At 42.5% G+C, this 16,007-nt stretch overlaps 1 protein-coding gene across 1 annotated transcript in view; it reads left to right on the forward strand.

Annotated features, from left to right (window-relative positions):
- capn5a (calpain 5a) overlaps positions 1–16,007 on the forward strand; it is a 41,734-nt gene that overhangs the window by 3,528 nt on the left and 22,199 nt on the right. The window contains exon 2 of the mRNA XM_036536398.1: positions 4,111–4,283. Within this exon, the coding sequence (XP_036392291.1) occupies positions 4,119–4,283 (165 nt within the window). The 5' untranslated portion in view covers positions 4,111–4,118. The remainder of the gene's footprint in view (positions 1–4,110; positions 4,284–16,007) is intronic.

Here is a 16,007-nt window from a genome sequence, read left to right on the forward strand (position 1 = left end):
GGAGGGGTTTTTTTTGTTCAGCATGATCTAATCGGTGCTTTTGTTTCGAAGCCTTGGTTATCTGACAAACAACCACAGCTGAGTCATCCTGTAACTATGATGGAAATGTCTCCACAACAATGTTTTAGTTGCTGTTCTGTGGAAAACGAGATTGGTTTGCACTCATCCACATGTCTACACACATCACATCCCAGCTCATGCTAGTTCTTCTCAAAGCTGCAATGGTTTCTCTGTGTCTTGGCTGACCCACCAAAACCACCTACTACTGGATTGCTTCAGTTTTAGCACGTTGTTTCAATACTTCTGAAAAATGACTAGCACAAATGACTAGAAGTGTGATTTCATGCAGCTGCAGGACTACAATTAGATCAAAACTTGAGACTGCGCCCGCAAATTACATAGCAAACCTACAGTGTAAATATAGTTCCTTTAACAAGTCATAAGCCCCTCTCATTTGGCGGTGTTCCTCTATCATTTAGCTGCGTTGGTAGCATGGATAGTCGGCCGGGTGGGCGAGGGTATTGATTCACTTTCTTTTTCGGCGTTAAAATGAAAAGCTCTTCCAGTAACTGCTTTTATTTTTTGTTAAAACCCAAATGACCTTCATGTCGTATCGCTGAACACATGGCTACTTGACGTGTTTCGTTCAGTTAGATAGTTTTTAAAACAAATAATTTTTAAAAGATGTCACTTACAATAAACTGATCACAGCTGACAGAATGACAATACCCCGTTCCTGGCCCGATATCTGCGAGCTAATAGAGGCAGAGTGGATTAAACTGGCTGTTGGCATGTACTTCTAAGTTCTAAGTTCAGAAACGAAATTAGGGTTATATGTGTTCCTTGACAGCATATGTCGACTTCCACGGCAAAACAACTGATTGGGGGAAGTAGAGACTACAGTAGTGCAAATAGTCATTTTTAGAATTACACGGATTTCAGTATGTTTGCGAGCTGCTAAGTGTTATGTTACTTGCGTTGGTGTCGAACTAAATCAGCGCTAGATTTGATCGATTATTAAGTGAAAGGATACCAAAGACGTACATTAAGTAGGCTTTATATTTGGCGCTTTATAAATCGACTGTTGCGTTATGTGAATGGTTTAATCCCAGCAACATGTCCCCTCCCCGATTGATTGATCATGCGTTTATTTACCTTTCGTTATACTGGAGGGGACACTTGTTTTAGCTGCAGTGTCGTTAAAATAATGAGACACGCCTCCCGCAAAGCAACATTAAATTGAATTTGGGTGGGGATAATGGCTGTCATTTTATTGCGGCGTTACGCTCCTAAATGTGTCCTTTCCTGTGATCAGTGCACGAATCGAACAACACACTTCTTCTGTGAGATCGGCACTGATATGTCAGGACAGCATCCTAGTGGGGTGCAGCTGTAGCCGTGTCTCCAGGTCTCTCGAGGCTCTCGAGAAGCCCGGACGGTCATCTACTTTCACTCACTGTTTCCACTCGTCTCCCTGATGCTCCGTCACTACTCTCATCCGGAACGGGCCGAGGATCGGGGAAAGCGGGGCGCTACCGCTGTCAGGACGCGTGCTTTGAACCATCTGAAGCAAGTCTGTTTACTGGATGTTGTTTTCTGACACCTGCATTAACTCACCATAATGTTAACTTTTTTCCAAAAAATTAATTTTATAGCATTTCATTTTGAATGCAGTGAAATGGTTTCATGGTACAACCTGTCATCTTTAGTAAACATGAAATCTGAAGACAGATGTTACAATGACTCTGAAATCCAACATGTAGTGTTTATGATCACAGTAATGCTTTGATGGATTTTTCATAGACTTCGTTCTATGATGTGAGTCTGATGTGAATCACCTCATGTTATCTGTTTTAAAATTAACTCAGAAGGTGTTATTCTCCTGAGCCAAACAGTTTGAGCATCACAAGCTTATTTAAAGGATGCTGGCACTGTGTTTCACTGAGGTGTTAGCAGAGGCCTTTAGCAAAGGACATCAAGGCCAGGGGTCATGGCTGCCAGACCCAGATGCCTCTATGTTAAGACTTCTCGCCAGTGTGTCTTGATTTCCTAGTAGTGCATCTCGTCCAGGAACCGTAGGTTATTTCCTTATCCATATTCCTGGACTCCCTACCCTCAGGGCTGCCATATTAATGAACCATTAAAACAGGGAATACAACCACAAAGCTGAAATCAATGAAAATGAAAGAGAGATAGGAGAAAGGATACCCTATGATACCCTAGGCTCTACTGTGGCTGCCTCTTGAGAAAAGCCCAGTTCCAGAATGTGATAGTATACCTAGCATCACCACTGACTTACTTTTGTTTGGCTATTCCATGGGTTTCTATGGAGGGAAGCCCGGGAAAGCAGAGAAACGTATAATTTAAGCATGCTCTTTTCAAATAACTCTGCTCTCACAATGTGGGAGACATTTCCTGTAAAGTGGAGAATTTAAATGAATAATTAAACAGTTGTACAGATGGGAAGGGGGGGCAAAGATTGATGCATGCTCGTTCTGCAAAATATGCAGCAGACGTCCATAGACTATTTTAATGCTGAATAGGACAATCCTGGTGCGGAATTTTAGCCTGGTCACATGTTAAGATAGGTCTTTTCTCCTCAGCTGGGGGTACGCAGTTTAGTAACAACATATTTATCCTGTTCTTCTTTGAAAGACTCAAGACATCAACCCATTTTGCCTCAGAGCTCCTGTAGCGGACCATATTTCTTTTGTTAATAAGATTGTGCAAACACTAAAGAGATTAGAGCACCCGGCTGCGTTATCCTGTGAATGAATCTCCTTGACAACCCAGCTCCGTTGCCACCGACAAATAACAACAAACTTCTTGCCTTCTCACTGGATATTAATGAGAGGATCAATGTGTGTAGAGATTGGAAATTCTAGTGTCAATTTCAATTAATCTGCAAATCTACTCAGGGAGTGGTTATTTGTTGTTGATCTTCAAGGAACCTAAACCAAATGTGGGAGTGAGTGGTTTGTTGACATATGCTTTAGGCACGATGCTCCATCTTTAACTAGTGTTTATTAGGTTTGAGGAAAAAAAAAACAGGAAGTCCTATTTTGCGAGTCACCACACATGCTTTCTCTGAACTCAGGCCAGATCAAGGGATGTGAAAAACATGCAGTGATATATTTCTTTTGCGTGCCTCTCATTAGGCAAGCCTCCAATGATGGGTGTCACCACAAACAGGGCCTGAAGGAAGGGAGTACACAAGCAGATTCCCTCTGAGTTTCCCCAGCGTTTCCAGCTGGCTCAAACAAAACAATTACTGCATATTTTAAAGCACTCTCTATTAAGAACTTTTGAATGATGTAGCCAGTGTTATATGGACATTAAACAGGGCTTGCCTGAGGTTATGTGCTTTTTTGAGATGAAATGAGGGCAAACTCATCTGTTTTGCTGGAGAAGTTATGGGAATTCTTACGATAATTAACCCTCTCTAATTTTCCAGTGGTGTCAGTTTCCAAGGTTACTGTCAGCATGCCAACAAATCTGCAACAGTAAATCCATAAAAATGAAATAAAGTAGAATGAAGCTGTAGGGTACACGCCGTTTTTGGTATTCTGTTTGTGAATGAGCCGGTAAGTGCTGCCAGACACTCTGTCTGCCGCTAGGACCTGAATCACATACTGATGGTCCAGTAAGAGCTTTCCTAATACTATATCTTCTAAAGTTCTGTTTGAGTTTCTTTTATTTATTTCTTTGTTTGCCTGGTTGGTTGCTTTGGGTCATACTGTGTGACCAGTGATCCCATGATTATGAGATTTTTAAATTTCCCTGGGAGGTTTTATTTTGTGCTCATAAAACTTCAAAAGTGCTGGAATTATGAGGTCAGGGAAACATGAAACATGCTAAGATTCCAAAAACACAAACCCTGTACTGCAGCAGAATTACAGTCTTGTTTAAAGCTTGTTTAAAACAAATAAAACAAAATTATAGCTGTAATGAAGTATTGCATTTATCAGAACATTGACACTTCCCACAAAAGAATGAGGTGAAAACGGAGATTGACCCAGTTTCCCATATAACATTTGCTGTTTAAGGCCAGTATCCTTCTCTGATTTGTTTCTCACATTGCCCCCTTTGGAATTTGTGTTGTAATTACAGGCTGCAGCATGTTTTCCTCAGTGAAGGCCTATGAGAACCAGCACTACTCGTCTCTGAAGAAACAGTGCTTGCAGAACAGGACGCTGTTCGAGGACCCCCTCTTCCCCACCGTCGACGAGTCCCTCTTCTACCACGGTAACAGAATTGGCAGGGTGCACTGGAAGAGGCCTAAGGTGAGTTTAGTCTTGTTAGTCCTGCAATACTAACACTTAAGTGCAACACTTAGGTCACAGAAGGCAAAGATAGTCAGTTGTTGTTAATTATAATTTTTCTTTGATGTTTTAGAATAATAGATTTTACGCTTTTTGTAACGCTGTGTTGCTTTGTCAGTTGTTGTGTCTCACGCTACTAATTGCATGTGTTTTAGTAACCTATTTACATTCTCAGAGCAGTACATTTACTAAAGGGCAGCTATTACAGCATCAGAAACACAGCACCGTCAATTAGCTTAGCAGAGGAGTTCCAGTTTAAAGCTGTATCCGGCGACCAGCGCAATAAATCATTGATTGTGTCATTTTTTTTTTTAATAACTGGGTCAGACAGAATGTCTCCTTTCATTTCCATCGTGATACAGCGAGTGTCAGCGATTTTTCTACCCACCATATAAGAGTTTTGCATAATGATGCTTGGGGAGAGAGGTAAGGGGGGGGGGGGGGGGGGGCTCAGGACACAGGTGGTAGTGCCAAGCATTAATAGCAATTATTCAAGGGGAAAATGAGAAGAAGCGGTTGGACAAACAGATAAATGTCATGGAGAGGGAGACCGATCTATTGGACCAGTCTGACCTAAACCTTTATTATGTAAAGTGTGCTCCCATGCTGAGACAGTGAACTCAGAAAGACCTGAGCACAGCCAAGGCTATAGTCATTTATTACCATTTATTTACGTGGGAGACATCCAAGAGCATTTGTAAAGCTCGGAAGCTCACTTTTTTTTTGATGATCCCCGAGTATAGCTAGACACCTCCTGAAACAATTCAGATTAAACACCTTGTTTAGTCATACAACAGCAGTTGCCCCATCTGGGCTTGAACCTACAACATTCCACCCTCTAGTAGCACCACAGCTTGTGCAGGAAACATAGTGATGGTGGCCCAGCGCATATCTCTGTCTCTCTTCACTAAATGACCTCAGAGATAGAAGTACATGGAGGGGGTTCCATTCGCCATAACACACATCGCTGTGACGGGCACTGAGCACCTCGTCCTTGTGGAATGCTGTGACCCACAAAGGGAGGCATTCCAAGAGCTCGGAAAGGGCCCTCTGGGTCACACCTTTTCAGCTAATGCTTCTGCATTGGAGGTCCCTGAGCTGCTGAATTCTCCTCATCTCTACAAAGGGTCTTATGCTCAGTGGAACCTGTTTTTAAATCACCTGAAGTATATACCGCCCCATGTCCATGGGGCAGCCTTGCAACTAGAATCTAAACCCTCAACCCTCAGGTCACAGTTGCAAGTGCCCTAAGTCTAAGTGTCAGAGATTGCCACTGTTGCATCAGCTGGAACTGAGAGACAAATACAGTGGATGAGAGAGTGGCCGGAAAACAAGGCTGGCAAGTACTGAGTTTGGATATGGAGGGGAAAAACTCACAATTACCTTCCTTTTCCTCTGTGAGGGGGATTGATGTGTGCAGAATTGGACCTCGGAAGTTGGACATTTTCTTTCGTGAGCATATGTTATCTCTTTTTTTTGCGTCTTAAATAGCTTTTCTATCAGCCTTAATGAAAACTCAATTAAGTCTTTATAATGGCTTTAATGTCGCTGGCTTTTCGTTTTAAGTAATAGCTTTCTGAGATTGAAGGAGGTACAGTCAGTAAAGAGGCTCTCTGGCCTTTGTGGCCAAATAGCCCTCTGTCATTCTGCATAAGGGTCATAAATTAGACTTCTTTATGAGGCACTATCTTTTGCTCACTTTTTGCTCTCTCTCTCTCCCTCTCTTTCTCCTTCTGTCTCTCTCTTTCCCTCTCTCTTTTTCTCTCTCTATCTCTTTCCCCCACAGCACTGCAGTGAAATAGCTGCTAGATCAGAGAGAAGGTGATAGTCATGAGCATCAGACGGTAAAATGCAAATGCTGTGGGCAGGCAGGTACTGAGGTATGGGACTAGTTTGGTAATCTTCTCTGGCTTGCTTTTGGACTGGGACCCCTCTGCTCTCAAGTGGGCTCATTTGGAATTTGTCCATTACTAAGTCTTGTTGTGGCTGAGATTAAAGGGGCGTCAGTGGTATTTTTTTGCGAGGAAAAAAAAAAACAGGGAAATGGTTTCTTTAAACACATTGGAAGTATTTATCGGCTAGTACTGGAAGAGCTTATAAATCAACAATAAGAGATCAGCTTTCCACCCTTGGCACCCTTTAAGAATTAGTTATTGTGTTTGACTGGTGTTTTCCAGTGTTTGGATTTCAGCGTTTCCCCTGATGCAAGAAATGTGTTTGGGGGTCTGAAAAGGTCAAGGCAAAGGATTTAGATACCACAATTGAGGACGTGGCAGGAGATTACATTATACGGTGTACTTTTGAACAGAAAACAACTTTTAAATAGAAACAACAAACTAAATCCATATAATTTGTCTATGGTAGGTGAGTAAAACAAATACTACTTTGTTATTTACAGGGATTGCATTGAAGTCTGACAAAATGGTGCTTTCTTTTCAGACACACACACTTTACAGACTAACAGGTACTGTGGCTTTATGGATAATCTCAGCAAAGCAGGATGACTGGGGGGTCCACCCCAAGCCAACTTGTACCATAGACTTTAAATATGGTACCCACTGCATCTTTGCTTGTCATTGAGCAGTAAACCAGATAGTTGCGGTTAAGGGGTAATGTGGTTTGTTCAGGGGCTATACTTGTACATCAGCAGCCTCTTGACACAGGATTATGGGCTAACCATAACCAAGACTCCCTGTTTTGTGAGATTTGGAATTTTAATGTTTAACCTTTAAATGCTTCATGGTACATTTTATATGGAGAGCTACTTGTTGAAACTGTAGTGGTGTGATACATTCATCAAAAGACAAACAAGCTGAAATTTGATAAGCTGAAACTGGAACTTATTGGAATGATTGGCATCCTCTACGAGCCAAGACACAGTATTGTAGCAATCAATGGAAGTCCCGTTTGGGGCTACAGTTTAAGCTTTGAACAAATATGTAACTTACCGATCATAGAATGCATTCTTCATCCATTTGTTTAGACAGAGCACATGCAGGCATAAAGGAATTTAAGACTGTCTTGTAAAATGATACATGTCATAGCTTTAATATTTGATAGAAAGGTGTAAGAAGTAAAAAGAAAAAAGTAAAATAAATATAATATGTATAGTATAAATATACACTAATGTAATATATATCCAGTTAAATATATAAAACATCATTAAGGAAATGAGTTGCCACAGATTTTTTAATGAATAATTAATAATTAAAGCAGTAGGGATGCTGGGTAATAGGATGGTCTTGAGGGGGGTTGCCACGACAATCCCTTTGCTTCTGTGCCTCTTTTAGGAATTGTGGTTGAGGTGAATTTTCAGCTGGGATTGGCACATGGCTGGTCTCTTGAGTCAGGGGGCCATCCTGCCCCCTTTCCCACTGCCTCTCAGAAAATGTGGAGTGTGTTCTCACAAGGGCACCAGCCAAGTACATAAGTCGCTCACAGAATAACAAATCTCCGAGACCTGTGATTAGATCTGTTTCAGACTTTGATGGAAATATCCAATAGATAAACCCTGGTGCGTATATGGGAAACGGCATGGATCTTGAAAGAGAAATTGCATCCAGCCACCAGGGCTTTTTCTGTCAGCCTCTGAACCTGCCTGACTTCCACTTCTACTCAGAACAGTGACATGCAATAGAACCCCACTTTTCCCAGAGCTACATGGGGTTCTGACTTCTGCTGCAGTGATGCCCTGAACATCAGCAGGTGTCAAGTTAAAATAAGGCTGGAAGTCTACAGTGCATGACTCAGCTGAAAATAATGCTCAAAGTAAGTAGTGCACTATTTACATGAAAATGTTGCTCAAAGTCAGTAGTGCACCACTGTAATGTGTGAGGCCTATGGTGCAATGGACTCATTTGGAAGTAGACCGAAGTTCTGATAAAGCATTTGTGACGCAGATACACATAGAGGTATCTGTCCCCCATATCACATGACCATTCCCCTGAGGTCAGCAGAATTCCACTGGGCTTGTGCTTGTTCCCCCTCCCCAGTACTCATCTACACATGCGTGCACACACATGCACACACACACACACACACACACACACACACACACACACACACACACACACACACACAGACTTTCCACTACCACACACAAATTGAAACATACACAGACACAACCATGCACATTTGCACACATATACCCTCTTCCACCACACCACATACGGACGGACACACACACACATACAGTACACACAGTCCTGCCCTCCATTCAGGGCACATGTGGATGTAATTATGGTAACCTGAGCAACCTCACAGGAGTAGAGGAGTTTGCTTCTGCTTCTCACTTTAAACCAGATACATGAGATTCTTTTTATTTAAAACAACCTACCCAAAAATATTACAGCATGCCTACAAAGTGTTTATACTTTACACTTTTTCTACACAAATCAAAATGGAAGTGGAAGAGCAGTTTTGGAACCAAGGGCAGTGCTATTTGGGTCACAGCAGAGTGTACTGGCTCCCGCTTTCCCCCTAGCATTTTCTGTGTGTTCTTCCCATCACTTGGCCTCTCTCGTCCGCTGATTTCAGATCAGTGCTCCGTAGGGCCAAGCAGTTACTAATTTCCTTCCAGAGTGATGTCTAAAAAGACACCCATTAGGTACAAAGATGTTGTATCTTTAATTATAGCCAGTGAATCTTGAATCTACCAGCATGTGTTTCTTAGAACGTGATGTAAAGTGTTGATTGAGTGATATCCATTAAAAGCACACTTTGTATCTTCCCTTATCCAAATTGTTTTCGTTCTGTTTTCCTTTTGTTTAGTTTTTATCCATCTGCCTTGAGGAAGTAGTCTCACCCAGACAAAGTGCTGATATCAGGAATCTGGTCTTTTCCCCTGCGTTAGGCAGCTAATTGCTTTTTTTTCTTACTTCTTTTTTGGTTCCTCTTATCTCCAAAAAGAACCATGTGAGAGAGCTGTCCGTGTCAGAGAGAGGAAGTCAGACAGACAGCCTCAGAGAACTGTAATGGCTGTCAAAGTGAGTTTGGGACTCTGCTCATATTAGAAACTAATTGATCAATGTCAGCAGAGCCCCAGAGGGCTCTGGTCAATAGGTCATGGGTTCCATACCCCAGTTAACATGTAACATTGTCACAGCGTCAGTGTAGCATTGCATCAATATGATAACATTGATTCAAGGTTGTATGTGTGAAAACTTGTGTCAGCTGGGATACTGCTGTCTCTGGGGGGTCCAAAAGGCAGGCATTTTTTAATGTCTTCAGGTATTCAAGAGCTCTTTGCTGACACCAGATTTTAACTATTATACTGTATATGATAATATTCACAAATATGACTTTGTGTCAGTACTGAATAGTATGGTTATTTTTATATTATATATATATATATTATAATATATATAATATATAATATAATATATATATTTTATATTTATTTGCCATCTCTCATTTTGAATATAGAAATTATCTATATTCAATGAAACATACATTTGATGTGGTTATTAAATTTCCAGGTGAAATACTTCAGTATATTTCACTGAAACTTTTTTTTATTAAGGTAGACACAGAGTCCCAGAATAAAACTTATATGGCATCAGATATTCCCTCAGCACCCGCAATTAAGAGCAAAATGATTCTAACATGCACGGATCATGGGTGGCTGAACGCTGTGACAGACATTCGTCCCGGGAGTAATTGAGTATTTAGGAAGCGTAGAAGAGGGGAGAGAGAGAGAGAGAGGGAGGGAAACTGTGAAAGGCACCTTCTGGGACTGCTTTGGTGACAACACACCCCCACCCACCACCCCTCAAAGTAAGCAGAGCGTTCTCAGGAGAGTCAATTTGAAATGCACTCCCTTGATTCTTCAATAAAACAATAGCCATCCTGGAATGATGGGAAAGACTTGCCCACACATTATACTATGTGGCAATATACCAATGCAACACTTACAACAGTGTAGTTAAGTCTAAGTGTTGTGAAACAGTAAACAGATATTGTGTAGCAGCTAGGTAAGTTCCTGCTAGATTATGCAGTTCATTTGTGTGTAATTACAGTACATACCAGAGTGTATATGAGTTTGGGGATGGGGGATGGTAGTCGTTTTTCAGACTGTCCTCTGATCAGTGGCAGCTCATTAGCTTGAAACAGAGGAGGCTCCTGCCTTTAAACTTATAATTTCTCTCAACCGATTTCTCTGTCACTATCTCTGACCCATCTTTCCTTTGTCACTAAGTATTGTATTTATTAAAACAATCAGATTTAATGATCAAATAATGTACATATTTTAGTGCCTTGATGGTATAAATTGCACACAAGTTGAGCTGTTCACTGAGGCAGAGGAAGTCGTCGTTGTTGCCCCCCCCCCCCCCCCCCCCAGCTGTTGTGCAGTTCTCACATTCTCCCCATGACACCTTTTGACTTGGCAAGAATTCACAGCAAACACAGTGTTCACAAGGTCAGGAGGATGTAGCTTGTCCAGCTATTAGATGGTGGCACTGTTTTATCATTAGCAATAAAGATATTAAAAATGAAAATTAATTATTAGATTATCTGTCTCTCATGTCCGCACATGCAGAAGAACAGGTTATAGATCCAAACCAGCATCCAAATCAAAGTTTGCCTGGGAGAGCTGGTTTATAAGAGCTGTGATTTCTGCATTCTGTGTCCCTGCTAGAACTGAGTAAGGCAAGCCAATTAGGGGCACGTATGTGAGTTTGTCTATGAGACTGCTGATGAATCATAGAAACAGTAGAATTGTAGAAGACACAAAGTGAAATGACGGTAATCAGACAAAGTTGAGCAATCAGGGAGAATGTTGTGTGGCAAAAGCTGGGCTGATGTGGATAAACAGCATTGTAATGGTACATGGCTTTATTTTAAACCAGGAAAAAGAGCTAACTTAACAACTTAGAACTCTGGTAACAGTTTAGCACCCTTCTTTTGCTGAATTTGCTGACTGTCTTATGAGAGCGGGTAGTGAGAGCACTATTTGAACCCCTCAGATCTGATAACATCTGAGTAACTAAATGGGTAGGACAACAATGCAACAGGCATGACAGAATTACCTCGGTATTGTGCAGTGGCTTCAGCAAACATGACTACAGCAATACAGAAGACAGAATACAGAATGCCTTTATTGTCATTGTGTTTAAAATACAACGAAATTGCAGTGCTGCTCTCGTAAGGTGCATCCATAAAACACACAGTAAAACACATTCACTCAATAAATACTTCACTTAAAACTCATTCACCCAGTAAAAGCTCAGTAGAAAAATAAATAACCAATAATAACGTAATGAATGATAAAAATACATAAATAATTTGAATATGTATCTAAATAAATAAATACTATGTGTCTTTGTGATCAGGACAGTTTTGTGTGAGTTAAAGCATTTATTGCTTTAGCAAAGAAGCTGTTTTTCATTCTGCTGGTCCTTGTTCTATGACACCTGTTGCGCAAACAGTGTTGCATTCTTTAGAGTGGGTCATACGTTAGATAGCATAAATCTGTTATGACAGCACATGTATTGACGCTGTTTTTCTAAGAATTAAAGAAGTCTAACTGGTCTGGTGACTGGGAGACACCTAAGGTACATATCCGAGGTGAGACAGGGCCAGCTCTGGGCAGGCCATTAAAACCAGCCATTTCAGTGTTGTGGTTTGCCACACCCTCAATGACAGTAATGTTCCAAATACTCATTTCCCCCTTTACCTTGGTCTGTGACACTAGAAGATACATCAGATAAGAGCTCTAAAGTGAGGTAATGTATTTACAAAGACCAAACACTCAAAGGCAGCAGGTGACTCAGCTGCTTAATCAGTACAAAATAGTTGTTTCTAATTAAAGTTTAGGTTTTTTTATTGACAGTTCAATTAGCCTGCAGACATAGATCTAAACGCTGTTTCTTTTGGTTTGCCTGTTAACTGTCTGCTTAGTTGCCTGCAGATCAACACCATCCTGAGGATCCAAAACAGGGCTTGTAACCAAAAAGGTTGTTGGTTCGATCCCTCGCCGAGGTACTGCTGCTGTACCCTTAGGCAAGGTACTTAACCTAGAGTTGCCTCAGTAAATATCCAGCTGTGTAAATGAATTAAGTGTAAAAACTGTAACCTATGGAAGTCGCTCTGGATAATAGCGTCTGCTAAATGCTGATAATGTAATGTAATGTAATGTAATACGGTGTCTGCCGTAATGCATTTCCATGCATTAGTTGCATTGGTAAAAAGCTGACATTCAGAGCAGTATTTTTGTCCTTTTAGTGAAGCAGTCTGTTCAGATACTTGGGCTCTTGCGAATCAGACACAGTGGCTTCATTGCGTGTTGCGCCACAAGCAGTGAAGCCACACCCTCCCATTAATCATGATTGGTTGGAAAAATAAGGAACAAGTGGCTCACAAACAATGCGCCTCCCTGCAATAATGGGCGGTCATGCACACTCAGTTAAGCACACAGTTGTCACCAGATGTATGTAAAGCTGGATGAATGAGGCAGGTTTAGCACGCAGATGGTATGCAAGACTACCATACCTCTGGTCATCATTCTCTCCTTCCCTTCTTCCATTGCCCCCTCACAAAGACCAGTTTATTCTCTTATGTGACCCCTTATTGGGCAGAAGACCAAGTCATTCACCCTGGCCCATTTCCCACTAACCACCCACCTGGCCTCATCCCCAATAGAAGTATGAGCTACATTGTTGGAAACTACAAAGTATGTTAGTCATTGCATACCAGCTCACAATGTGATGTACTGAAAGCCATAAATCCAGTGGTTTGTACCATACTGTGCTTGTGTGTCTACCAATACGCTGTAAATTTCTATGCAAAGGGGGTGTCACTGAAATCAATACATGCATGATTAAAATGAGCTGAATGGTGGAACGATAATGAGGTAGTCTCTCAAGGTTAATAGGTACAGTCATTTACAAAGCTGGGCAGAAACACTGGGTTTTATACCATAAAGAGACCGTAAGAGAAGCCCATGTGACAAGCCCATGGGCCATACGGTCTCCCCAAGCCTGCTGGCGGAAACAGCGGTTGTCTCTTTAGTGGCTGTTGCTGGGAATGAATGGCCGTGTGCAGTTCCTGCAGCACCCTTGCTGTTCAGGTTTCCCAGCTGCCCCTTTTTCCGCGCAGAGAACGCAGTGGGAGCAATGAAAGCAGCCTCACAAGGCCAGCACCGTGTAATCGCGCTTACGCACAGCATTTGCATGGGTTTCTCCACAACAAAAGGCCAGTGTGGTTTTCTGAACCGAGAGGGAGGAGACTAAGAGAGGGAGAAAGGGGAGGGGGTGAGAGACTTAATGACATTTAACTGGCCTTTTCTTGAACATGAAGAATGCGCTGTGCAGAGTATATTCGTACAAACTGCTGAAAATAACAAACTTTCACATCTGTGTGATGGATTAATCATAGTATATCTTACGGTAGGGAGGGAGAGAAGGAGGAAAAGAGCCAAATGAGTGAAGAGGGAATATTATAGATGTGTATTTATGTGTGTGTGTCTGTGTGTATGTGAAGGTTGTTTATATGCATAGAGGGAGTGAATTTAATTAAATTTAAAGAGGAGGAGAGGAGGAGATAAGAGAGAGGAAAGGGGAATTTGAAGATTGAGTTGCTCCAGAAGGCCAGACTGTACAGCTTCCAATGACGGGAGACGGAAACGTTGCTGCTGCTCATCATCACCACATGTGCAAAGCATTGCAGGAGGGCTGTGGGGTTCCCATGGCAGACCGGAACAGGCCCACAGTCAGTGACGCCGGTGGAGCGCGTCCTCTCGGGACAGTGGGTGTTAGCTCCGCAGAACCCTCCCGTTCCAGGAAACGGCAGACCTATTTGTCTCTGTTTTAGTCTCCTAAGTGCTCATGGGAGTTGTCTGGAAATTTGAGTTGAGCTCTCCTGTGGTTGCAGCTGTCTGGGTAGAGGATTGCTGGAGTCATGAAGAGAAGACTGTCACAGTTAAGGCAATACACCCTTCTCCCTTCACCTGCTGCAGGAATATTTGTGTTTGTGTTGTATCCCACTTACAGAATTTAAGTTTGGTTTTCGGTTGTGAAATTTAGACCTGGGTTGCATAAGGTTGTCAGTCTCAGCTGGTGTCTGTCCCTAATACTGTGTTTCCACTGTAGAGCTGGAACCAGGGTGCTATGATGTGGACCCTAAGCTGGCTCACCTGCAAGCACATGCCTTCAGACTGAATACCAGGGTCCGTTAGCATCAGGGTTCGAGCTAGTCCAAGTCCAAGGCTTTCCCCAAAAACTACCCCCTCTGTTTCATCTGGCTGCCTCTGGTTGTTTGCTGCATTCAGCAGTTGTGTTGTGGTCTGACAGGAGGTGGGCAGGGGTCAAAGGTCATTTGCAGATTCTCCCACACAGATAGTAAATCATCATCTTTTCTGATGTACTAATGGTGGACTAATGAACATTTGGCCAGCAAAACTGTTCACCTAGCATCTCGTCCCAACCTGAAAGAGCCTCGCCATGCAGTCATTGCAGGCAGTTACTGTATATATTTCTGTTAAAGCAACATTTGAAGAGTATAAATTAATAATATAAACAGGTGCTTAAAATGAGATGTGACCTGATGTGATCTGTTCAGCAGGCCCTCTCTCTGAGATCCCCCTCCTTCCACCATCTCCTCCAACCTCACATTGGCTCCTGTCACTGTTTAGACACAGCTCACAGAAGGGGGGGAATGAAGGAGAGGGGTTACTGGAGCCTCTTATCCAAACAGCCAGATTTATGCCATATCAGAATGTAAACAGTGACCAGCATCCCTCTGCTTCACTCTCTGAGAAGTCCTACAAGATTGGAGGAGGATATTTAACTGGCTGTTGGAGGAATGGGGCAGATGTCAGCCACCTTTCCCAAGTCATACACACAGCCCCTCACTCTTAGTGTGTGTTTAGAGCAGACACTCCCCAGGATGTGGTTAGACTTCCTCCATAAAACAGGTTTTATGGTTCAGGGTGCAGGGGGGGGGGGGCTTACTCTCTGGCCTGGCTGGGAGTAGGGGATGCTATCATGGTGGTGCATGGTATTTTTTTTTCAGGATGGGGCGGAGCAGTGAGATGCTCCCGTTCGCCAGGTTTCAGGCTGTTATCACTAAAAACTGTCTCTCAACAGCCTTCCCTGCCCTTGGACGCACCTTGATGTGACATGACAGGCAATGAACAAAGCAAGATCCCATTTCACAGCACATTTACTCTGAGTGGCATTAAAGAGAAAGACAAAACCATGAGCGGAGACAAGGAATGAGCTCTGTCCACAGCAAAGGTGTCCAAATACCACACACTCTGCAAGTGATTGGCTCCATTCAGCTGTTTGTTTCTTATGGGGAACAGAATGATGGAAAGCCCTAATAGTGGTGTCATAGCTCGACTTGTCTTGCAGTAGCTGTGCATTATTGCTTTGGTGCTCTCTCCCTCTGTCTTTCTCTCTCCCTCCTTTTATCTTTCCCTGTCTGTCTCTCTCTCCATGGCACCAGTAATATAGGCTGGTAAATACACAGGCCTGTGCTGGTCAGAGCTGTCAGGACCTATAAGGGCTTTGTGATTTATTGTGCATGTGCCTCACTGCCTGCTGTAAAATCATTACGAATGCTGGCCTAATTAATGAGTCTCTGCCATGCACCCCAGTTTACTCCCCGGCACTCCATCCAGCCCTCTCTCTCACCTCTCTGTTTCCTCTCTATTTCTCTCTCCTTTGACTGTGATTTACCTCCATT

This window comes from Megalops cyprinoides, chromosome 9 (assembly GCF_013368585.1).
Source record: "Megalops cyprinoides isolate fMegCyp1 chromosome 9, fMegCyp1.pri, whole genome shotgun sequence".
Taxonomy (NCBI): Eukaryota; Metazoa; Chordata; class Actinopteri; order Elopiformes; family Megalopidae; genus Megalops; species Megalops cyprinoides.